Here is a 26,830-nt window from a genome sequence, read left to right as displayed (position 1 = left end):
TTTGAGGAAAGTAGAATAATTCAGGATCCCGTCTACTTTATAGGTAAAGAAGGAAACAGACAATTAATAGGACTAGAACCTTTTACCCATAAGAGTATGTTATTTACTGAAGTATCATTTTTCTGTCTATAATAACTCCCTTTTTGCCAAGGAGAAGATTTCCATTCCAACTAAGAAGGAAATAAAAAGACTCCTATATACTGGAGCTTTAGGGTTTAGTGCAATTTGTCTTTGTAAAGTCTGTATAAAGCATTCAATACAGAGGCCTCTGAATGTGCTCCTTGAATGTACAATCCAACTTTGAACAACTTTTTCTTCTATCAACTCCTGAACACTGACCTCCAGCTGATCCATTTCTTGATCATCTGCAGGACAGCCTGGGAGAAATTCTGGTCGTTTCCTTGGGGTGCAGTTGGGAGGTCCATCTACTAGGGGGCTGTCTGGCTTGTCTGATAACTGCAGTATAATTATAGATGAGAAGAATACCTTTGAGCATCCAATCAAGGTCCTGTGGGACCTCCTTGGTGGTCTAGCAGTTAAGACTCTGCTCCCAATGTAGAGGGCCCAGGTCTGATCCCTGGTCAGGGAACTAGACCCCACATACCACCACAAAGATCCCACATGCAGCAACTAATACCTGGCACAGCCAAATAAGAAAATAAAAATATTCTTTTTTTTTTAATTTTCAAAAACGTCCTTGTGAGTGAAGTTGTGAATGGCCACTGATCCTAACTCTTTGATCCTAACTCTTCTCTGAATCTGGTAGGAACTTCTGAAAGTGTAGGCAAAAGGGGCTTTGTAATTTTATTTTGTTAAACGAGTTAAAGGTCAGTGTTCAGGAGTTGACAGAAGCAAAAGTTGTTCAAAGTTGGATTGTACACTCAAGGAGTGTATTCAGAGGACTCTGTATTGAATGCTTTATACAAACTTTACAAAGACAAATTGCACTAAACCCTAGACTGGTGGCTCAGATGGTAAAGAATCTGTCTGCAATGTGAGAAACCTGGGTTTGATCCCTGGGTTGGGAAGACCCCCTTCCTACTGGAAGTGGGCATGGCAACCCACTCCAGTGTTCCTGCCTGGAGAATCCCTATGGACAGAGGTGACTGGCAGGCTACAGTCGATGGGGTCAAAAAGAGTTGGACACAACTGAACATCTAAGCACAAAGGCTAGACACGATATTCCTTTGTGTCCTCTTTTCAACTTGATCTTCCCATAGGTACCAATAAGACAATTCTTTAGAGTAAGAGCTCTCTAAAATTTTTTTCAAATACAAAAATTTTTCCAATTCAAAAGATCCATCATCTGGCCATTGATGAGTAGGATCTTCAATGGTATTACATTAATCTCAATAGCAGCTCAAATCAATAAACCTTTTTATGGCTTAACTGTGGGTGCAAGAGGTGTGCCCTAAGGGGATGCAAAAGATCGTAAGATCTAGAAAGTTCACTCCCAGAGTTAGCCCTAAGAAATTAAAGACCCTCTGTCACAAGGAAGAATGATGTACTGAAAACAATCTCTCAGGTTTTTCTATGAGAACATGAAATACCTCTAGTCACAAATCTGGTAATCTGTGATACCAGGCAGACACTCGTGGAATGGGACTTTTCCGCCACTAACAAGACAACAAAGGTTGACATGCAAACAAAGGTTGGCCCCTTATGGACTGGGGCCCCTTAAGACAAATTCTCCTGAGAGCTGGCACAGTGGGAATGCTACCTGTCACTGTGTGTTTCAAATCTCCATCCTACTGTGTGGCTGCCAGGTTCAAGTCGATACTAGCATCTTCCAGCTGGTGATGACTAGAGATAGTTTTCCTACCAGTCAAAAAGCCAAGCTCTCAAGACAAAGAACAAGATGAAAGGAAAATCTTGACTACGGTTCTCCTCCTTATGAAAAATGACACAAAAGAAAGACAGTGTAAGTCAGTGACATCTCTGGAAGGGAAAGGGATTAACAGAAAACAAGAGGACTTATAAAAAATTCTTTACCAGAGTCTTTATACTCAAGGAACTAATTCACACGAGTATTTTCTTCTGTAAATATAAATTTGGAAAGGAAAGAATAAGGTGCAAGTTCCTCTTCCTCTCTCAACTAAGCCTTCTAGACAGAGATCTGAGAGAGCTTACTTCCATAAGAATTCTTACCCTTTTGCTGGCTTCTGCCAGTTTTCCAGGTTCCCATCTTCAGGCTCTGAAGGAAGTACAGTGTTTCAGCAGGTCCCGTCATGGGTCACCAAACTGGCAAGTGAGGAAGAAAGATTACCCACCTACCATTCTAGGTTCTTGATTGAGACCCCAAACCTATAATAAAAGACAGATTAACAGGAGAAAAATAGAAAACAAATAACATATATACCTCCTATTTACACATGAGACACCCTGGAAACCTGAGTAACTCCCTCAATGGCCCAAGCCATCACCTTAAATACCTCTTTCAGCTAAAGACACCAGAAGAATGTTCGGAGAAGGCTAGTTACAGGAAGTTACCAAGAAAACATAGTAAATGGGGTAAGGTTGATATGCAGATTTGAGATGGTATCTTCTCCATTGATAAGAGTTGCTTGTGATTTAGAGTCATCTTTCTCTTTCTGGTACAGATTAGGAGACACACCCTTACAAATAAAAGTTTATCTCATAAATGTAAATGTCTCCTGCAAATGAGCAATTTCTACTAGATTTTTAGAGCTTTTCTTGAAAATAACCTGCTCAAAATAATCCCTTTGTTAAAGAGGCATATTTGGGGATGGTATATTCTGCTCCCCTTCATCCTCCTTTTTGAGGCATTAAGCTTTAAAAGCTAACCTTCATTCAAGAAATGAAGGCAAAAGCAACAGTTTTTGTGGAGCCTGACAATGATATCAAAATTTAATCTGGAACAGTAATATTCCAGGAATAGCCAAGGCCATTTTGCATAAGAGAACAAAGAATGGGAGACACGGGAGCAGGTGCCAATTGTTGCCCATGCTGTCCTGTGAATGTGCATGGTGCCACCATCACTAAGAAACCCACAAGCAGGTGCCAGTCACTGCCCTGCTGTCCCAGGGGTGCATGGGCCACTGGGAAACACATAAGCAGGGGCCGATTGCTGCCCCCACCCTCCTGGGAGCGTGCCTAAGCCACTGCAGCTGCACACCCCCTATAACCAAACCCCATATCCACTGGGAAGGTGACCCACAAACTGGAAAATAATAATACAGCAGAGCTTCTCCCACAGGAGTGAGAGCTCTGAGCCCCACATCAACTTCTCCAGTCTGAGGGTCTGACATCAGGAGTAGGAGCCCCCAGAGCACTGAGTTTTGTTTTGCAGGTCAGTAGGACTTGAATGCGGGAACTCCACAGGACTGGGGGCAACAGGGACTCCACTCTTAGAGGATGCACACAAGATTTCACGTGCACTGGGACCCAGCACAAAGCTGTGACTCCACAGAAGACTGGGCTAGATCTACCTTTGAGTACTGGAGGGTCTCCTGGGGTTGTGGGGGTCAATTGTGGCTCACTATGGGGGCAAGGACACTAGGAGTGAAGGCCCAGGGAATACTGATCAATGTGAGCTCTCCCAGAGGTAGTCATTTTGGCGCCAAGACCTGGCCCCACCCAACAGCCTGCAGGCTCCAGTGCTGGGATGCCTCAAGCCAAACCACCAGCAATGGGGGAGAACACAGCTCCAATCATCAGCAGACAGGCTGTTAAAAGTTGTACTGAGCTCACAGCCACCTCTAAACACACCCCTTGACATGGTTCTGCCACTAAAGGGACAAGACCTAGCTCTACCCACCAGGGGGCAGGCACCAGTCCCTCCCACAAGGAAGCCTGCACTAGTCCCTGGACCAACCTCACCCACCAGGGGGCTGAAGACACCTGACACAAGAGGAACTATGATCCTGCTGCCTGAGGAAAGGAAACCACAAACACAGAAAGTTACACAAAATGAAATGGCAGAGAAGTATGTTCTAGATGAAGGAACAAGATAAAAAAACCAGAAGAACAATTAAGTGGAGACAGGCAATCTAAATGAATAACAACTCAGAGTAATGATAGTAAAGATGACACAAGATCGCAGAAAAAGAGTGGAAGCACAGACCAAGACGACACAAGAAATGTTTAACAAAGAGCTAGGAGACTAATAGAACAAATAAACAGAGATGATCAATACAATAACTGAAATATGAAAATATACTAGCAGAAATCAATAGCAGAATAACTTAAGCAGAAGAAAGAATAAGTCAGTGGCACATAAAATGGTGGAAATAGCTGCTGAGGAGCAGAATAAAGAAAAAAGAATGGGAAGAAATGAGGACAGGCTCAGATACCTCTGGGACAAAATTAAACACATCAACATTAGGATTATAGGGGTTCCAGAAGAAGAGAAAGAGAAAGCGTCTATGACATAAATCACAGCAAGGTATTTTTTGATCCACTTCCTAGAGTAATGAAAATAAAAACAAAAATAAACAAATGCAACCTAATTAAACTGAAAAGCTTTTTGCACAGCAAAGGAAACCATAAACAAAATGAAAAGACAATCCACAGAATGGGAGAAAATATTGGTAAATGAAGTGACCAACAAGGGATTAATCTCCAAAATATACAAACAGCTCATGCAGTTCAACAACAAAAAAAATGAACAACCCAATAAAAAAATGGGCAAAAGACCTAAGTAGATATTTCTCAAAGGAAGACATACAGATGGCCAGAAAGCACATGAAAAGATGCTCAACATCACTAATTACTAATTACTAGAGAAATGCAAATCAAAGTTACAATGAGGTACTACCTCATACCAGTCAGCATGGCCATCATCAAAAATGTATAAGCGATAAATGCTGGAGAGGGTGTGGAGAAAAGGGAAGTCTCCTACACTTTTGGCAGGAACGTAAATTGGTACAAGCATGGAGAATGTTATGGAGGTTCCTTAAAAAACTAAAAATAGGACTACCATATGACCCAGCAATCACACTCCTAGACATATACCCAGAGAAAACCATACTTTGAAAAGATACATGCATCCCAATGTTCACTGTAGCACTATTTACAGTAGCCAGGACATAGGAGCAAACTGAGTGTCCATCACAAGATGAATGAATAAAGATGCAGTACATATAAACAATGGAACTACCATAGGATCCACCAATGCAATTCCTGGGTATATATCCAGGGAAAACCATAATTGAAAAGGTACATGCACCCCAATGTTCATAGCAGCATAGTTTACAATAGCCAAGATATCAAAGCAACCTAAACGTCCATCACAAGGGAATGGGTAAAGAAGACATGGTACTTATAGACAATGGACTATTACTAAGCCAAAAAAATGAAACAATGCAATTTGCAGGAACATAGATGGACCTAAAGATTATAATACTAAGTGAAGTCAGACAGAGAAAGACAAATATCCTATGGTATCACTTACATGTATAATCTAAAAAAAAAAAAAAAAGATACAAATGAACTTCTTTACAAAACAGACTCCCAGTCTTCGAAAACAAACTTCTGGCTACCAAAGGGTAAATGTGGAGGGTAGGGATAAATTAGGAGTTTAGGAATAACATATACACACACTAGTATATATAAAACAGATAATCAACAAAGACTAACTGTATAGCACAGGGAATGCTACTCGATATTCTATAATAACCTATACTGGAAAAGAATCTAAAATAGAATGGATATATGTATAACTGAATTCTTTAGCTGTATACCTGAAACTAACATAGCATTGTAAATCAACTATACTCCAATATAAAGTAAAAATTAAAAAACATTGCATTACTATGTTGCATACATGAAACTCATAATATGTAAATAAAGTATATTTTAATACAAAATAAAAAGTAATCAATAAACAATAAAATACCTAAAGAAAAAACATACCCCCCAAAAGATGGAGAAGTCGCCCTCAAGGATATCTAGAAATGAAACAAACAAAAAGCAAAACAACCTGAGGTGGGAGTTGGGCACCATGCTCTAAAGGTCAGGAACCGGTTCTGATCATCCAATGAACATGTGAAAAGGGCTCAAGAGAATCAGTTACCAGGCCAATTAAACAATGAGGAATTTTGTTTTTAAGTACTTTCTAGCACTCGGTTATTATTTTTATCTTTGGCTGACAAAGCACATAAGAAAATGGCTTTGAGTCACTTCTAAGTATCAGTAACAAGTCATAAAAAGGCTGAACACTTCCTATGAGAAGTGAATTACTTATTTCTGTCAATATTAATTCTGCAAGTAGGAAATTCTCTCCTAGCCCTCCTTTCAAAATATAACCATTACTTACCGTGGAAATGAGCTGTTTGAAGTTTTCTGAGGCTGGGAGGCACAGTCTTGGTGCTTACAAATCAGGTAGGTATTACCACGCAAGCTCTTAGTCAGCAGTGATCATGCTGGGCTGGAAAGCTGTCAGTTTTGACTGCAAAACCAGGACCTTGGGTAATCTGTTAAGTTATCCAGATTTATTTAGGACCCAAAGAGGGCAGAGTTTTGATAGGCAAGAGAGGACTTAATGGTAATGTTTCTAGTTCTATCCAGTAACTAAAAAACAGAGGCAGACTGAAGATCAGAAATCTTTATTTTAATCAATTTATTTGAAAGAGGTACACAGAGTTAAACCAGGCAGTCATGTCACCAAGCAATTCAATTCTACCAATAGCAAGAAATCATTATTTAGGAAAAAGTCATTGGTGAGCATGGCCAACCAATTTTTAGGAGGAAAAAGACTAAGTTCAATTTTAAGAACTTCACTGTAATTTTTGTGTTTATAAATTAATTATCTCATCAGAACACACAAAATCAAGGCAGGGACTGTATAACAGGCAACTGGGTCAGACATAAGTACAAGGAAATATTGCACTGAATCAGAAATAAACATTTAAAATACCATCATCATCAAGAACCATATTTTCACTAAAGAATAAGCATTCCAAAGAAGCAAAGACTATTTGGTCAATACAAACATTAGTAAGGAAATATTTTTAAAGTGCACATTCCCTGAAAAATTCAATTTTATATGCAAAATACATATTCACATACAGAGGACCCTTTTAAAAAGTCTTAACAATCTGACCTTGCAACAAGTCCCAGATACAATTTCTAACAGTCTGTGAGTGCAGGTAAAAACTGACAAAGAACATTTCGATGTAGTCTACATTTTTACTTGAATGTTTTTCAGCTTCCAAGTTGGAAACTTTTGGGTAGCCAATGGAATGCTGGTGGTACAACTGCATAAGAAGAAATGTTGGATTTTTCCAACATGATCTCTTTTAAGTACACTTCTGACGATTGGACTTTTTATTATAGCACTCTCACAGGGTTTCTTGTTACAAGGACTTCAGGAGAAGGAACCAATTATTAAAGGTATCAAAGCAACAGTAAATGAATGTGAATGGTATTCAGTGACAGGGATTTTCAGGTTGACAGACATCACAGCAGGTGCTAAACTATAATACAAATGACTCTGTGTAAAGTGATAAAAACTTTAAAAATATATGAGTATCAACCTATAAAATCTGAAGTTTCGTATCTTACACGGCTCACTGGGTAACCAAAATTATCAATTTTTTGGAAAATGCCATAATGCTTTTAAAAAAGAACTAGCCTGTAATTCTAAAGTGAAACATTTTTTTTTTTTAATGACATGGAACAATTTATTTTAAAAAACAGGAAATAAAGTAAAAAACAGTTTTGATTAAAGAAACATGAAGGTTTGCAAAAGAGTAGGATCCAGTGTCTTCTCAGTCCTTGAGCTGGCCTTTTACGATAGGCCTGGAATAAATACTACTTTACACCAACTGGGGTAGAAAGAAACAAAGCAGGAGAAAAGGTCTGCACTGATAGCTGTTTGGGGCAATGATCAAAGATATAGATTATAAGAATCCTAAAAATTTTAACCAATCAGTGGTAGCTTGATTAGGTATAGCATTATCAGTAAGGTATAATTTCAAAAGCATATTTTAAAGGATTGGGCAGGAGGGCGGATAGTTCTCATTTAGAGTATGCAAAAGAGCTATCAGTGATACTGGGTAGCACCAAAGAAAACCAGATTCAACAAATTTTGCACTGAATCTTGCAAAAAGAATCAAGTTACCTGTGTTTTCTACTTGAATCCTACATAAATTAGGAAATTCAATTATTTTCAGCTAAAAAGTGTTGGCATTTGTCTGGCACTCTCCAGAGAATGAGTATTTTGGCCCTAAAAGATTGTGACCTATCAATCAGCTCCCCATTTGCCTTTGTCCATTTGGTGACTCAGATGGAGCAAAGTCAATGGCCTTAAAAGAAGAACTTCTGTGCCAAATCCTAGTAAAATGCTTAGTGGGAGAGAGGTGGAAATACATTAAATTAATGGATATTCTGTGATCTTTTTGGGGAGCTGTTTGTGGATCTAACTTTTCTATGCTTTTTCTAGGCCACTGATACTTGGTGGGACATATTACACAAGTATCTGATATAGACCAGAAAAGGAAAACATTTCCAAAATAAGAGCTATCCTATCTTCTCACTCAAAAGAAAAAGACAGTGCTCATAACCTAAAGACTCCCTGAGTTGTGGGTCTGTTGCGCCTTACCCATGGTAAAGTAAGGCTTGGCACAATCCATATTGTTTCAACAATCACTGAATGGTACATGCCTCCTACAGCAGTGGCTTTCAGGTTCCTCCTCCCCAAACTGCAATTCACAATAAGAAATTACATTTTGTGACCCAGTATACAAAGTATATAGAGTATTTAACTAATTATTTAACTAAAACAACATTTAACCTTGTTACCTGCAAAGCTCTTTTCTATTCCATTAAGAAAATATGCTGGTCTTGAACTGATTGTGTGGCTCACTAATGGGTTAAGACCTACAGTTTGAAAAACACCATCCTTGAGGATTTTAGCTGACCTTGAGAGAAGGTAAAAAGCAATGGCCCTGGAATCCGAACAGCTTTCTCTGACCTATGGTAGCTGGGGCATGAATACATCTATTTCCAAACGCTACTTCTACCTTCAGTGTATTCAGCAAACACTTTTGAGTTCCTACAGGCAAACTAACCCAGTACCTTATGGCAATCTTTTTAATACTGGGGCCTGAAAAGTACCAACGAAAACTGGTCATTGATGACTGAATATAAGGTTCATAAAAACTAAGTAGCATCTTTACTTTTTACCAGACAGTAATAGGATACTACTTCATAGGATATTTCTAAGAGATGAGTTAGGTAGTACGTGTATATTCGCTGGGACGGTATTATTACTACTACTGTTGGAAAAAATGACGGAAATAATTATGATAGAATTGACAAACAAGTTTCAGAAAATCTTCTTTGGAGGACACAGGATAGTTTTGGGATTGATTAGGGTTATGGAGGAGAGAGGGACAGGGAAGGACTGCCACAGCTAATCATGATTATTTACGGACCAGAAAATAATGCAGTTGTACTGAAGTGAGCCTGGGAAAAATTCCAAGGTCTTGCTAACACCAGAGAAGGAGCAGCCAATATACATACTGTAGTTGGGAAGCCACTGCAGAAGTGCACATGCTCTTTGGTTCACAGAGTATTTTATAAATGTGAAGAAATTACAAGCTTCTTTTTGTATCAGAAATCAAAGTTGCTATGTTTAGTGATTCTAGTTTTCTGGAGGAGAGTTGGCTAGGAACAGACACTCTGCCTTCAGCTTCATACATAATCACAGATCAGGCTACATGAAGGGTATAGGGCAACGGCTAACACATAATAGAAAGAGATGAAGGACAGAATATTCAGGACCCCTTTCCACAGCAACTACCAAACAATGAAGACAAGTTTAAAGTTCTCAAGCTGAGAACCACTAAACATATTTAAATATAATTCAAGGTAGGTTACTTTTTAAATACCGTAAGATTATGGACTCTGTAATATTCAAGAAAAAGACTACAGAATCAAACATATAACTGTAAATTATAAAATGTTACGCTAAAAAGACTGACTCAGTATCTAATTATTTACTTATATTCTTTTAGATGAAAAAAAGCTTCTAAGACAACTGATAAACTATTGCCCTTGAAATTGTGGGTCTTTCTATTCCAGAAACAGGGACGGATGGGAGGTGTGGATGGGCAGATGACTGATGGGGGAGAAAGAATAAGAAAAGATATTTCTAGGTTCTCACTGGCATGGGAACAGGAAGAACGGGCACACTGGCTTTGCATGTGTACTAGCGACAAGACCCACTCTGGCTGGCCTCCAGAGGACACCAGGAGTTCTCTCCTTACACTATTAGACTTTTCCCCTTTACCATGGGATACCCAAACAGTGATGGGTCTCTATTCTTTGTGAGAATAAAACCATGAAACGAGTAGGTAATGAGGCACTCAGCTAACGACACTGACTAGAACCCCAGTAAAGCAACATTTCAGATGAGGGCAATCTGATAAAAGATTTCTGACTACCTCTATTCTTAGGTTTAATTCTAATGTATGCAAAATTGGCAGAGCTCAGCAACAGACAAAAAGTATATGTTACTTTGAACAAAGGCCATTAAGGGAACATGTACTATCATGAGATTCGAAATTTGTCATCTTGTGATTAAATTTATGTTCAGCAAAGAAAAAAAAAAATCCTGAAGGAACTATTATTAATAAACAATGTGTTTTTATAGTCAGAGGAAAATCAGTAATATTTAGTAGCAAGATTTGGTCAGGAAGAAATACAAATACAGTCTGGCATGCTGTTTATTTTAGCTTTTACAACAAATCAAGGTTTCAAGGAATATGAGAATTTCACAACCATAAACTTCTTATACAGTCTCCAATTCTAAAACCAGTTTATAGTAATTTGGTGGCACGTACCACATGCATCAAATACTCTATTATTCAATAAATAAGATACTGCATTGTTCTCTTCGTGGTTTATAATCATGTATTTATCCTATTTAACTTGAAAACTCTAATTAATATAAAAGTACACGGATCTTGGGAAAAAACCAAGGGAAAAAACCCCCATGATGTTTTTACTAATTTGCTGCCCATGGTTTTTGTTTGGGTGAGCTTAGAAAGGGTGCTTCTCATTTGAATAAGACAAAGCAAACCAGAAATTCTCAATTTATTGCCAACAGAATAGGTTACTGGGTTAGATTTTAGGGTACACGTATTTATCCTACATTTGTACAGAGAGGGGCTATCTGTTCTGAAGCATAACTTGTATTAAGACAGTAGGATTTTGTTTATTTCATACTACCAGTGAATAGGAAGCTGGTATTGTTAAGGCCTCAGGAATTTTCCTTTAAGGTCAGCAATCTATTAAATCTATTAAAAATATAACCTTGGTAAACCAAGTAGATCTCAAGATGCTGGCTTGAGGAAGTATTTCTAAGGCTTTAAAGTTTTGAGAGGGACTTTTCCTGTTCAGGTATGACACTCATTTCTTCAAGCCTTTCTTAAGATTAGGCTTGAAGGGGTATTTGTCAATTTATATCATATAAAATAAAAAAGATTATTTTTCATAGTCATGCTATGTACTCCAAACAGTAATTTAAATCTACCCTTTATTTTAAAAATAAGGAAAATCATACTAAAATATTTATCTGTAAAATGAACTTAATGTTTCTAAAGAAACTACCACCAAAGTTATCTTGATAGCACTAAGGCAATGTCTGATTTCATCCTTTACTCATCATTCATTCAGGGAGTTTGACGTAAGCATGATAGAACTTTAAAATGTGAACTAGGAATATTCAATTTAGCTCCATTAAATTTAGGCTAAATATGGGCAATTTCTCCACCATTACAGAGAATCACCTGGAGCAAATACTCAAGATTCATAAAAGAAATACTTCTTTTATAAAGTAATCAGAATTTAACCGGATGCATGATTCAAGTTAGAAAATCAAATGGATCCCCAAAGAGTTGAAACAGTTGAATCATGTAGCTGTTTTACTTGATTCTGAATTTTTTAAAAAAGTACTTGAAATTGCTTCTGTACTACACTTCCCGAACAGGTTTTGGAAGGTACAAGGTAGAAACTGTAATGATTTATTGCTGTACATCTTCAGGCAGTGGTCTCTGTCAGAGGTTCGGGGAAGGTTCTCTTGCTTCTTCTAGCTTTCTGAGGATCCACTGTTGTGGGGAAATGAAGCAACATTTACTTAACTTCAGTGAACTTGCAATGACAAAATGTAATGAGTGAAAATCTAGAAGTTATCTTCCAGTTTAGTCAGGAGTATACTGTTATAGCCAAGAACTAAATTCACTATGCAGGAGAGATCATTCATTCACTTAAACAGTCCAGGTGACTCAGAAACAATGGTACTGGGTTTGATTTAACAGTAGTAATAACGCTAGTCTAAGGTCTTTGGACTTAGATGTTCATCTTCAGAATAAGAAAAGTAAAATGAACCATCCCGAGAGAGAAGGGTAATTTGACAGCTGGATTGAATAACTCTGGCATAGTGTGAAAATCATCCATGCAGAATTCCTTCCAACCTAGGCCAATTCTGTATCACAAACCTTCATTATTCCATATATTGGGTTCTGACTAAGTAAGAATAATATATATAATTCTACAGTAAGTAGTAGCATAGCAACATTCTTGAGCATATTAATAGGTGCTTTCATGATGTATTTTTCTATTTTTAAAGGATCTGAAATTTCAAAATGCAAATGAAATGAAATGGGAAACTTTCTGCCAATAAAGTCTATTATCATTTGGCCTATATGACAAATAAAAGCCATGGAGTCAGTGATACTGGGGTTATCCCATTATGAAAATCTTAAGTGGATATATTTGTGCTTTTTTATTTAAGAAGAACCCAGTGGGAACATCTCTAAGATAAGTAGAGAAAGAGAACTAGGCTCAGTAGCTTTTTCTGGATGTTTCTGGCTGAGCAAGGAGATTAAAAAGAACTTTCTGAGATAAAATAATATGGTGACAGAGATTAAATGGAAAACTTATTACAGAGAAACTGAAGGTAATGTCCCCTTTAGCAACATGAAGATGGCCTGCAAGTCATATTATCATCATGCTTTACATGGTCTCCCTGTTCCAGGCAACATGCATACTGAGGCTCTAGTCACTTTATCATTCTTTCTTTGTAACTTGTCCCCCTTTTCAGTTTTCTATTGTTATATCACAATGTCTAGCTAGAAAATGGCACAGCACTTGCTAAATGGTACAAGGCACACATGTATGGGTGACAGAGGTTCCTGCTTTGACTTCCAAGTGTGAGAATTGACCTGGTAAATAGTCATAACCAGCCAGGACCAACACAGAGAGGCCTGAGGCCCAGGGATTCAGCAAAGAAGCCATGTGTTCTTATTTTTAAGTTTCACAACACAGTGAGTACAATTCAGTGTCAGGAATAGCATCTAAGTTGTGACCAATGAGGTAGATAATCAATTCAGTATTCCTTTTCTTGACAGTGCATATACTTATAATGCCATAATCCCTAAAGTATGTAGAGTGCTTTTCAATTCACCTAATTCACATTTTGAGAAAACTGAGGTTAACTGTCTTCTCCAAGGTCCTACAGTCAAGAAGGAACAGAACCAGTAATTAAAAATCAGATTTTCTGACTATAGGCATGGCTCTTCTTCCCTTGTGCCAGGCTACAGTAATTAAAGAAAAAAAATCATTACAGCTGCACAGCAGAGAAATAAACAATGTGGCCTTATACTTTCACTGCTGGAGCTGGTAGATGAGCATTAGAGTGAATTAATTTCTTTTGTTTGTTGGGTTTTTTTTTTGGCAAAGTATTACAGTTAAGATTTAAAATGAGAGAGCAATTTGATTTCAAAAACAAGTAGGTTTGTGAATTCAATCTAATGAAAAAATAATTTGGGGGAAATATTACATAGTTACATATATTAAAATCGTCAACACAAACATAAAATTGAAAAACTAACACAGCTTATCTGCCTTAAAGACTAATGTCAATACAACTTACACGGCTTTGAAATGAGAAGCTGCTATCTGTTTAAGTAAAAGATTGACTATATTTACCCTTGCATCCTCTGGGGTTCTGAAGTTAACTATTTTTCCAAACTCTTTGGCATGGAATACAGACTTCACCCGTTCCTATAAACAGAGCAAGTACTTCATTAAAATGGAAATCTAGTTGCAGAAATACAAATAAAGAAATGCCATTAAAAAAAAAAAAAGCCAAGAATGAGAAATCAAGAAGAATCAAACACAAACAAACAAAGACTAAATTCTAATCTATCCATTATCACTAAACCTAAGACAAAAAATTTTAGGTGAGATTTCAATTGCTTTATAAAGCCATAAAGGGTTGATGCAGAGGATAGGAAGGAGATAAATCTAGAAGCAGTGCCACTGTTTTCCCTCTCTCAGATAGTTCTTGATTTCTGGCCATGGACTCCTGATAATTTTCAGCTCAAAAATAATGTACACATGTGTGTGAATACATATACATGTGGTATATAAGTATGTGCATGTGTGTTTGTGTTTCTGTAACTTCTGACATTTTAAACCAATGCAATTCTTTTTATTTAGAGAACACAATAAAAACGTAGCTTCAGAATCAAAGAAATCACAGTGGGTTTTATATAACTGTCCTCCAATTTTTTTTCACTCTTTCAGTATTCTGGTTCAGTGCTTGTGGGAGAAGAACTGTTGGATGGTGGTGGATGTTAAGTATTGGAGGAGAGGCGGTCCTAAGATGGCAGAGGAATAGGATGGGGAGACCACTTTCTCCCCTACAAATTCATTGAAAGAACATTTGAACGCTGAGCAAATTCCACAAAACAACTTCTGAACGCTGGCAGAGAACATCAGGCACCCAGAAAAGCAGCCCATTGTCCTCAAAAGGAGGTAGGACAAAATTTAAAAGATAAAAAGAGAGACAAAAGAGTTAGGGATGGAGACTCGTCCCAGGAAGGGAGTCTTTAAAGAGAAGTTTCCAAACACCAGGAAACCCTGTCACCAGTGGGTCTGTGGGGAGTTTTGGAATCTCAGAGGACAACATAACTGGGAGGGAAAAATAAATAAATAAAACCCACAGATTATGTGCCTAACGGTAACTCCCAGCAGAGAAGTAGCCCAGAGGCTCGCATCTGCCACCAGCAAGTGGGGGCTGAACAGGGAGGCACAGGCTGCATTGCTTACAGTAAGGACCGGGCCTGAATGCCCTGAGGGCAATCTGAGGGAGCTAACATGAGGTAGCAACCTAAACTGTGGGATAGCCACAGAGAGAGAGAGGGGAAAAAAAAGAGAGAGAGAACTATCCCGTGAAAAGCCCTAACCTAAGGCACTGCCGGGCCCGCTCACAGAACAAAGGACTGAGAGAGCTAGCTGGCTGTGCACCAGCCCATCCCCCGCCAGAGGCAGGGAAGCAGGTGGGCAGCAGCCAGAGCCAGAAAGAGGCAAACTCGGCCCCAGAGATGGCATTCCCTACCAAACTTCGATCAGGCTTCTGGTTGCTAACCAAGACTTCCTGGGATTCAGGATGGTTGACATCCACCCGGAGGGTCGCAGCCAGAGATCAGCTCCCCAGAAGAGACACATGCGCCCGCTGCCACCCAGGAAACCAAGTGGCTGGGACTGAGGAGGTGATGAGAGATGCACCCACCACCTCAGGAGAGCGCGCTCGCCAAGTACCTGGTTGCCTGAGCTGCTCGGACCTGGAAAGGGCACAAAACACAGGCCCAATGGAGTTTGCGCCTTTGGGGAGTACCCAAGAACCTGAACCTGAGCGGCTTAGACCTGGGAAGTGCACTCAAGCCAGGGCCCGCTTTAGACAGTTCACATGCAGAGCAACCTGGAGCCTGAGCAGTGTAGACTGGGAAAGCACACACACTGTGAGCAGGGGCAAACCCAGTGTGACCGAGACTGCAAGCACTCCCCACACACACCAGTGATATTTGTTTGCAGTGTTCCTCCCTCCCCAAGCCACGACTGAACAAGTGAGCCTAAATAAGTGACCACCTTCGCCCCCTTGTGTCAGGGCGTAAATTAGACACTGAAGAGACCCAAAAACAGAAGAAGCCAAAATAAACAGGGAACTGCTTTAGAAGTGACAGGTGCTACAGATTAAAACCCTGTAGTTAGCACTGACTACACTGGAAGGGGCCTACAGATCTTGAAAAGTATAAGCTGTAACAAGGAACTATCTGAAACTGAACTGACCCCACACTGCCCGCAACAGCTCCAGAGTAATTCTTAGATATATTTTTACTATTATCATTTTTTTTAATTAAAATTTTTTTTTTATTTTTAAGTCCTCTATTACTCCTTTAATTTTCATTTTTATAACCTACTATTACTTTACAAAAAAAAAAAAAGACCCCATTTTTAAAACAAACTTCATATATATTTTTTATAATTTTTGCAACTTTGTTTTGTTTTTTAATGTTGTATTTTTGAGAGTCTAACCTCTACTCTAGATTTTTAATCTTTGCTTTTTGGTATTTGCTATCAATTTTGTACCTTTAATAATCCAATCTTCATTACCCATTTTTACTCAGGAGTGTGATTACTGGCTTGATTACTCTCTCCCCCTTTGACTCTCCTTTTTCTCTCCCAGGTCACTTCTATCTCCTCCCTCCCCCTTCTCTTCTCTACCTAACTCTGTGAATCTCTGTGTGTGTTCCAGGCTGAGGAGAACACTTAGGGAACTGATTACTGTCTAGATCTGTCTCTCTCCTTTTGATCCCCTCTTTTCTCCTCCTGGTCACCTCTATCACCTTCCTCCCTCTTCTCTTCTCTATGTAACTGTGTGAACCTCTCTGAGGGTTCCAGACTGTGGAGAGCATGTAGGGAATTGATTACTGGCTAAACTGCGTCCCCTTTTGATTCCCCCTCTTCTCCTCCTGGTCACCTCTATCTCTCTCCCCTCTCTTCTCTTCTCCATGTAACTCTGTGAACCTCTCTGGGCATCCCTCACTGTGGAGAATCTTATCATTATTACCCTAGATGTTTTATCATCGGTCCTGTATGGATGGAGCAGTCTTGAGGCTACTGTAAGAATAAGACTGAAAACCAGACGCAGGAGGCTTAAGCCCAAAACCTGAGAACACCAGAGAACTCCTGACTCCAGGGAACATTAATTGGTAAGAGATCATCCAAAAGCCTCCACACCTACACTGAAACCAAGCACCACCCAAGAGCCAACAAGTTTCAGAGCAAGACATACCACGCAAATTCTCCAGCAACGCAAGAACACAGCCCTGATCTTCAATATACAGGCTGCCCAAAGACACATCAAACCCATAGACATCTCAAAACCCAATACTGGACACTTCATTGCACTGCAGAGAGAAGAAATCCAGCTCCACCCACCAGAACACCGACGCAAGCTTCCCTAACCAGGAAACCTTGACAAGCCACCTGTCCAACCCCACCCACAGGGAGGAACCTCCACAGTAAAGAACCACAAACTGCCAGAATACAGAAAGGCCACACCAAACACAGCAATCTAAACAAGATGAAAATGCAGAGAAATACTCAGCAGGTAAAGGAACATGATAAATGTCCACAAAACCAAACAAAAGAGGAGAAGATAGGGAGTCAACCTGAAAAAGAATTCAGAATAATGATAGAAAGAATGATTCAAAATCTTGAAAACAAAATGGAGTTACAGATAAACAGCCTGGAGACACGGATTGAGAAGATGCAAGAAATGTTTAACAAGGACCTAGAAGAAATAAAAGAGTCAATCAGTAATGAATAATGCAATAAATGAGATCAAAAACACTCTGGAGGGAACCAACAGGAGAATAACGGAGGCAGAAGACAGGATAAGTGAGGTGGAAGATAGAATGGTAGAAATAAATGAAGCAGAGAGGAAAAAAGAATTAAAAGAAATGAGGACAACCTCAGGGACCTCTGGGACAATATTAAATGCCCTAACATTCGAATCATAGGAGTCCCAGAAGAAGAAGACAAAAAGAAGGGCCATGAGAAAATACTTGAGGAGATAATAGTTGAAAACTTCCCTAAAATGGGGAAGGAAATAGTTACCCAAGTCCAAGAAACCCAGAGAGTCCCAAACAGGATAAACCCAAGGCGAAACACCCCAAGACACATAGTAATCAAATTAACAAGGATCAAACACAAAGAAGATATATTAAAAGCAGCAAGGGGAAAACAACAAATAACACATAAGGGGATTCCCATAAGGATAACAGCTGATCTTTCAATAGAAACTCTTCAGGCCAGAAGGGAATGGCAGGACATACCTAAAGTGATGGAAGAGAAAAACCTACAACCCAGATTACTGTACCCAGCAAGGATCTCATTCAAATATGAAGGAGAAATCAAAAGCTTTACAGACAAGCAAAAGTTGAGAGAATTCAGCACTACCAAACCAGCTCTTCAACAAATGCTAAAGGATCTTCTCTAGACAGGAAACACAGAAAGGGTGTATAAACTCGAACCCAAAACAACAAAGTAAATGGCAACGGGATCATACTTATCAATAATTACCTTAAATGTAAATGGGTTGAATGCCCCAACCAAAAGACAAAGACTGGCTGAATGGGTACAAAAACAAGACCCCTATATATGCTGTCTACAAGAGACCCACCTCAAAACAAGGGACACATACAGACTGAAAGTGAAGGGCTGGAAAAAGATACTTCACACAAATGGAGACCAAAAGAAAGCAGGAGTAGCAATACTCATATCAGATAAAATAGACCTTAAAATAAAGGCTGTCAAAAGAGACAAAGAAGGACACTACATAATGATCAAAGGATCAATCCAAGAAGATATAACAATTATAAATATATATGCACCCAACAGAGGAGCACTGCAATATGTAAGGCAAATGCTAACAAGTATGAAAGAGGAAATTAACAAGAACACAATAATAGTGGGAGACTTTAACACCCCACTCACACCTATGGATAGATCAACCAAACAGAAAATTAACAAGGAAACACAAACTCTAAATGATACAATGGACCAGTAGACCTAATTGATATCTATAGGACATTTCACCTCAAAACAATGAATTTCACCATTTTGTCAAGTGCACACGGAACCTTCTCCAGGATAGATCACATCCTGGGCCATAAATCTAGCCTTGGTAAATTCAAAAAAATTGAAATCATTCCAAGCATCTTTTCTGACCACAAAGCAGTAAGATTAGATGTCAATTACAGGAAAAATACTATTAAAAATTCCAACATATGGAGGCTAAACAACACGCTTCTGAATAACCAACAAATAACAGAAGTATTAGAGGGACTAATAGAAAGAATAGGATTATTAAGAGAGAGGGGTGGTGATTACTTCTATTAACCATGGGTAAGGACATAGAAGAAGCAGTATATTACTAGTCTAACAATTTCTATACGTAATTAGACTAAACAGGCATATACAGACTCGAGAACAAATCAGATTCTTCTATTAAAAAAAAAAAGGATGACTGCTGATATTAGGTCTAAGGGAAAGGTGGAAGAGGAAGAAATCAAGGAGATAAGAAGTTTATCCTTGTAGATAAAAAAAAAAAAAAGCCAAAAAACGCAATATGGGCTAAAGCAGAGCCTAACAGCTTCTCAGGTCAGTTGCTCAGTCGTGTCCAACTCTTTGCCACCCCATGGATTTCAGCATGCCAGGCGTCTCTGTCCACCACCAACTCCTGGAGTTTACTCAAACTCATGTCCATTGAGTCGGTAATGCCGTCCAACCATCTCATCCTGTTGCATCTCTTTCTTCTTCCACCTTCAATCTTTCCTAGCATCAGGGTATTTTCAAATGAGTCAGTTCTTCACATCAGGTGGCCAAAGTATTGGAGTTTCAGCTTCAACATCAGTCCTTCCAATGAATATTTAGGACTGATTTCCTTTAGGATGGACTGATTAGATCTCCTTGCACTCCAAGGGACCCTTAAAAGTCTTCTTCAACACCACAGTACAAAAGCATCAATCCTTCAGCACTCAGCTTTCTTTATAGTATAACTCTCACATCCATACATGACTACTGGAAAAACCATAGCTTTGACTAGACGACCTTTGTTGGCAAAGTAATGTCTCTGCTTTTTAATAAGCTGTCTTGGTTGGTCATAACTTTTCTTCCAAGGAGCAAGCGTCTTTTAATTTCATGGCTGCAGTCACCATCTGCAGTGATTTTGGAGCCCAAAAAGTGAAGTCTGTCACTCTTTCCACTGTTTCCACATCTGTTTGCCATGAAGTGATGGCACCAGATGCCATGATCTTAGTTTTCTTAATGTTGAGTTTTAACCATTTTTTTCACTCTCCTTTTTCACTTTCATCAGGTTTCCTTAATTCTTCTTTGTTTTCGGCCATAAGGGTGATAATCTGCATATCTGAGGTTATTGATATTTCTCCCAGCAATCTTGATTCCAGTTTGTGCTTTATCCAGCCCAGCATTTCTCATGATGTATTCTGCATGTAAGTTAAATAAGCCGGGTGACAATATACAGCCTTGATTACTCCTTTCCCGATTTGGAAACAGTTGGCTGTTCCATGTCCAGTTCTAACTGTTTTATCTTGAGCTGCATAGAGATTTCTCAGGAGGCAGGTCAGGTGGTCTGGTGTTCCCATCTCCTTCAGAATTTTCCACAGTTTGTTGTGATCTACACAGTCAAAGGCTTTGGCATAGTCAATAAAGCAGAAATAGATGTTTTCCTGGAACTCTCTTGCTTTTTCAATAATCCAACGGATGTTGGCAATTTGATCTCTGGTTCCTCTGCCTTTTCTAAATCCAGCTTGAACACCTGGAATTTCACAGTTCATGTACTGTTGAAGTCTAGCTTGGAGAATTTTGAGCATTACTTTGCTAGTGTGTGAGATGAGTGCCACTGTGTGGTAGTTTGAGCATTCTTTGGCATTGTCTTTCTTTGGGATTGGAAAGAAAACTGACCTTTTCCAGTCTTGTGGCCACTGATGATTTTTCCAGATTTGCTGGCATATTGAGTGCAGCACTTTCATAGCATCATCTTTGAGGATTTGAAGCTGGAATTCCATCATCTCCACTAGCTTTGTTCGTAGGGATGCTTCCTAAGGCCCACTTGACTTCGCATTCCAGGATGTCTGGCTCTAGATGAGTAATCATACCATCGTGATTATCTGGGTTGTGAAGATCTTTTTTGTATAGTTCTTCTGTGCATTCTTGCCACCTCTTCTTAATATCTTCTGCTTCTGTTAGGTCCATACCATTTCTGTCCTTTGTTGTGCCCATCTTTGCATGAAAAGCTCCCTTGGTATCTCTAATTTTCTTATCTCTAGTCTTTCCCATTCTATTGTTTTCCTCTACTTCTTTGCACTGATCACTGAGGAAGGCTTTCTTATCTCTCCTTGCTATTCTTTGGAACTCTGCATTCAAAAGGGAATATCTTTCCTTTTCTCCTTTGCCTTTGGCTTCTCTTCTTTTCACAGCTGTTTGTAAGGCCTCCTCAGACAACCGTTTTGCCTTTTTGCATTTCTTTTTCTTGGGGATGGTCTTGATCACTGCCTCCTGTACAATGTCACAAACTTCTGTCCATAGTTCTTCAGGCACCCTATCAGGTCTAATCCCTTGAATCTGTCACTTCCACTTCCCTGTACAGTCATAAGGGATTTGATTTAGGTCATACCTGAATAGTCTACTGGTTTTCCCTACTTTCTTCAATTTAAGTCTGAACTTGGCAATAAGGAGTTTATGATCTGAGCCACAGTCAGCTCCCGGTCTTGTTTTTGCTGACTATATAGAGCTTCTCCATCTTTGGCTGCAAAGAATATAATCAATTTGATTTCAGTATTGACCATCTGGTGATACTCATGTGTAGAGTCTTCTCTTGTGTTGTTGGAAGAGGGTGTTTGCTATGACCAGTGCATTCTCTTGGCAAAATTCTGTTAGCCTTTGCCCTGGTTCATTCTGCACTCCAAGGCCAAATTTGCCTGTTACTGCAGATATTTCTAGACTTCCTACTTTTGCATTCCAGTCCCCTATAATGAAAAGGACATGTCTTTTGGGTGTTAGTTCTAGAAGATCTTGTAGGTCTTCATCAAACTGTTCAACATCATCTTCTTCAGCATTAGTGGTTGGGGCATAGACTTGAATTACCGTGATATTGAATGTTTTGTCTTGGGAACGAACAGAGATCATTCTGTCATTTTTGAGACTGTATCCAAGTACTGCATTTTGAACTCTTTTGTTGACCATGATGGCTACTCCATTTCTTCTAAGGGATTCTTGCCCAGTGTAGTAGATATAATGGTCATCTGAGTTAAATTCACCCATTCCAGTCCATTTCAGTTTGCTGATTTCTAAAACATTGATGTTTACCCTTGCCATCTCCTGTTTGTCCACTTCCAATTTGCCTTGATTCATGGACCTAACATTCCATGCAATATTGCTCTTTACAGCATCGGACTTTAGTTCCATTACCAGTCACATCCATAACTGGGTGCTGTTTTTGCTTTGGCTCTCTCTCTTCATTCTTTCTGGAGTTAGTTCTCCACTGATCTGCACCTAGCATATTGGGCACCTACTGACCTGGGGCTATTCATTATTTCTTAAGTGGCCACAGGGTCCTTCATTTTCTGAGTGATCAGAGAAATTCTCAGTGGGTAAATTGGTCTAAGATGCTCAAAGACTAACATCCAATCTACTTAAGAGCTGCCCCATGTCTTTGAAATGAATGGTAAGATTGAACTAATGGTCTTCACTAGTTAAGCACAGGACCTAGGCACAGTTCTGCTCTGTAGGCTTGCCTAGAAGAAATCTCTGGGTAACTACTTCTCACCATCTCTTACTGCCAAAAACTTCATATAGAGCTGACCCTTCCTTCTTGGTAGCACCATACTGATCCCGTGATCCTCCCCTGGCCACCTGGCTAACATGATTGGTTGAGGAATAAGCAAGTAATCAAAGGTGGCCCAGTGAGACCCACTGAGAAGCTTTCACTGTGCTGAGCTAGTAGGATGAGCCTGGAATTTCTCCTGGTCACAGTGTCACCAAAGGATAGACTGCTTGAGAATGAAGCCCACACTAAATAAAGTAGAACCTAGAGATGGGGGCGGGAACGATGGACAGAATGAAGGAGGAGAGAAAGGGGAGAGAATAAATACTAATCATGTCATTAGAGCATAATTAAACCACAAGATATAGACTTGGACTTCTCAGTTATATGAACTAATTAAAACCCTCAAAACTAAACCAAACAAAAATAACAATGAACAAAACTAACTTGGCCTGAATCACATACTTCTGGATTTATACAGCCACTGACAAAGTGGCCCTTCACATAGGTATCTAGTAAATACCTTGGGGTCAAATATATTATCTTATATTTCTTTGTATCACCTATAGTACCGAGAGTAGTCAATATAACTTACAATGGATATTGAGACTCTTGATGATTTACCAAATGGCTAGCAATTTACTGTATTTTATATCAACAACCAAGTACCAGGTACTGCACTAGCTACTATAAATCGGAGAAATGGTCTCTGCATTCAAGAAAATTACAGCTGAATTAGGAATATCTATAAAAAGATAACTATTGATAACAGGCTGTTAGAGTGAAAACTTCTCAAGTGTCCTTTAGTGAGCATTTCAGGGAAAGATATTCAGGAGGCAACTGCCAGGGATTCTGAGGTATACAAATATCTCACTTTAGTGCCTTGGATAGCAACGAGGAAGGTATAGTTCTGTTACTGAGCATGAAATGAGGGCCCACAAATGTTGTCAATGTGAGAGAACCAAAGTGCATTTCTTCTTAGCCTAAGTTTCTTTTCTTTAAGCCTGAGTAAGACAGCAGGTGCAAAGAAAAACCATACAAAGATAAAGCAACATCTATAAAAGAGGTAGAAACATTACAGAGGTCAAGACTATTTTAATGTGTTGTTTTCAGCATCAAGTGTTAAAAAAATTCTATTAAACATACCTTTGCTTCGATGCGCAGTCTTCTCTCATGAACAATGAATGGCTCTTTGGTAAACTCATCAAAACTATACTGCCACTCACAAGTAAGCTGTCCAAATGTTCCTTTTGTTACAAACAATACACCACTCAAAAAGAGAAAAAAGAATCCACTTTAAAAACTGAAGGATTTACATCCAATAATATAATAAAGCAGTATACACATTTTTTGCAAGGGCACGTAGAACATTCACTAAGAGACACCACATTCGAGGTCATAAAAGACTATAATGAATTTAAGGGAACTGAAATAAAACAAAATATGTTCTCAGCATGTTTAATGAATTAAACTAGAAAACAAGTAACAGAAATAAGGATACTTCCAAATGTTTACTTAACAGAATACTTCTAAAAAAAAATACATGGGTCAAAGAATCTCAAAGGAAATTAGAAAATAACTGAACTAAATGAGAATGAAAACATGAAATCTGTAGCAATGTTTAGTAGGAAATGTATAGCATGACATACTTATATTAGAAAAACTGAAGTACTTATAAAGTGAAATATGTAAGAAATTTTTTAAGAAATAGGAAAAAGTTAAGAAAACCAGTTACCAAGCAATATTTTGGAGAACTTCCATGGAATTAGTGCTTTAGAAAAAAAATGCTTTTGTTGCTAAGGCTCCATAAAATATATTTACCAAACTATTAGAAAGAGATTTTTAAAAGTAATTCTTGTTCTTCCCCAATTATTTTGAGGAAAGAAATCAAGGGATGCAAATCATTCTGTTTATAATAATTCTAATTCTTCCTTCAAATGCCTTTTTTCCCCAATTCTTCTTTCTGGCTGAAACATCAATTGTAGGTACAATCAGAGGTTTCTTTAAGTGGCATATACTTTAAGTTAAGGGACTGAATTAAATAAATAGCTGATATGTGGCTAGAATGGAAAAAAAGACAGCTAATCAAGATTTATTTCTTTCATCTCCATCTTCTGTCTCTGATCCCTCTTTCACAAATCTTGGATTATAGAGACTGTTGGAATAGACCCACTGGTCCTCCAGAACATCTACAACCATGTGAAAAACCAAAGCTAAGCTAATTTTATTGAGACACTTAGTATTTCCTCTCCTGATTCAAAGATCCTTTATCTTCAAGTGCAAACTTGGAAAGAAAGTACATCCTAAGTATAAATATCATTTTTCAATCAACTAACTCACTACACTTACTGTCAAGGTTTACGTGACCACATTTAAAGAGGTCCACTATGTTGAGAAGAAAGTTAGTTCTAAAATGTTGCAAGATGTGGAAATAATAAACTTTGCAAATAACTGTTAGAGTTCATAAACTGTTGTTTAACTCTGATGAGTCACCCTTCCCTTAGTCAATGGGGAGAAGGGTGAATAAAACATGACTGAATGTTGCTATGAACAAAAATGACTGAAGCACTGGTCTTTAAATATAAAGCTCAGAAACTTAGGTGTACATTATAGTACATATTTCTAAATGAATACTAGGCAGTCATTTACAAATTAAGAAAGATCCCCATATGCTGACATGGAATACTCTTTAAGACATAGGCCTTAAGTAAAAAATTAAGGTACAGAATGGTGTTATAATAGATTCCCATTTACATTAGAATATGTATGTGTATGCCTATACAAAAAACTAAGATAAGGGCATACGGTCCCATCACTTCATGGCAAATAGAAGGGGAAAAAGTGGAAGCTGTGGCAGGTTTTATTTTGGGGGGTTCCAGAATCACTGCAGATGGTGACTGCAGAAATTAAAAGATACGTGCTCCTTGGAATGAAAGCTATGACAAACCTAGACAGCGTATTAAAAGGCTGAGACATCACTATGCCAACAAAAAGTCAATAGAGTCAAAGCTATGGTCATGGACGGATATGAGAGTTGGACCATAAAAAAGGTTGAGTGCCGAAAACTTGATACTTTCAGATTGTGGTGCTGGAGAAGACTTTTGAGAATCCCTTGGACAGCAAGGAGATCAAACCAGTCAATCCTAAAGGAAATCAACCCAAAACACTCAATAGAAGGACTGATGCTGAAACTAAAGCTCCAAAACTTTGGCCTGCTGATGCAAAGAGCTGACTCACTGGAAAAGATTCTGATGCTGGGAAAGATGGAAGGCAAAAGGAAAAGGAGGTGGCAGGGGATGAGATGGTTAAGATAGCATCACCAACTCAATGGACATGAATTTGGGCAAACTCCAGGAGATAGTGAAGGACAGAGGAGCCTGGCCTGCTGCAGTCCATGGGGTCACAAAAAATCAAACGTGGCTTAGCAACTGAACAACAGCCACAACATGCCTATACAGGCAGACATATGCTTTTAGAGGCAGATTTTTGCTTGCATAGGCATAGAATATTTCAAGGACACAAAACAAACAAAAGCAGTTGGCTCAAGGAAACGAGGAACTAGTATCTGAGATGTAAAAAATACTGGCTCTCACATCTATACCTTCTAAATACTTTTGAGTTTTCTACTTTATGTTACTCTTTAAACAAGAAAATTACGATAGTGCTATAAATTTGGGGCTCAGAAATTATTAGGATTAAAAACATTAAAAATGATTGCTAAGTTCAATAGTCAACTTGAACCAACAAGATGCTTATATAAATTCACCCTTTTGGCAGTGAACAAACCTGCATCAGTCAGTAGGCCACTCCCTTCTATTTAGTTGTACTTCTCCTCCTCAGCTACATTTTCACTCCCTACCATCCAGAAATCCATCTTAAAACTGCACTTGCTTATTCTTTCCCCAGGTTTCATAATATCAACAATAACTCCTATGAACACTTGCTGTTTTGAGGCTATGCCACCATATATTTTTATGTTTCCCTCTACTGTCTACAGGCCAATGTGAAGATCTGGCTGTAAACACTAATCTGTCTCCAATGGTACATCTATCTATGTGAGTGAGTCTCTCTATATATTCTAATGATCAGATACCACCAGAAGATTACTGACTTCTGGGGTAACCTGAAATTGTACACTTTTTCAGAGAGGTGAAAGGAATGGTATTG

At 38.7% G+C, this 26,830-nt stretch overlaps 1 protein-coding gene across 2 annotated transcripts in view; it reads right to left on the bottom strand.

Annotated features, from left to right (window-relative positions):
* Positions 1-7,615: 7,615 nt before the first annotated feature.
* VPS13A (vacuolar protein sorting 13 homolog A) overlaps positions 7,616-26,830 on the bottom strand; it is a 271,242-nt gene continuing 252,027 nt past the window's right edge. For both annotated transcript variants that reach the window (XM_081505891.1, XM_081505901.1), the window contains 3 exons: positions 23,810-23,933; positions 13,957-14,031; positions 7,616-12,074 (listed from right to left, as the gene is read on the bottom strand). In XM_081505891.1, the coding sequence (XP_081362017.1) occupies positions 12,024-12,074; positions 13,957-14,031; positions 23,810-23,933 (250 nt within the window). In that variant the 3' untranslated portion in view covers positions 7,616-12,023. The remainder of the gene's footprint in view (positions 12,075-13,956; positions 14,032-23,809; positions 23,934-26,830) is intronic.

Source organism: Giraffa tippelskirchi, chromosome 1 (assembly GCF_054371585.1).
Source record: "Giraffa tippelskirchi isolate mGirTip1 chromosome 1, T2T-mGirTip1v1.2.pri, whole genome shotgun sequence".
In the NCBI taxonomy this organism is placed as follows: Eukaryota; Metazoa; Chordata; class Mammalia; order Artiodactyla; family Giraffidae; genus Giraffa; species Giraffa tippelskirchi.
This window is presented reverse-complemented; position numbering and strand designations above follow the sequence as displayed.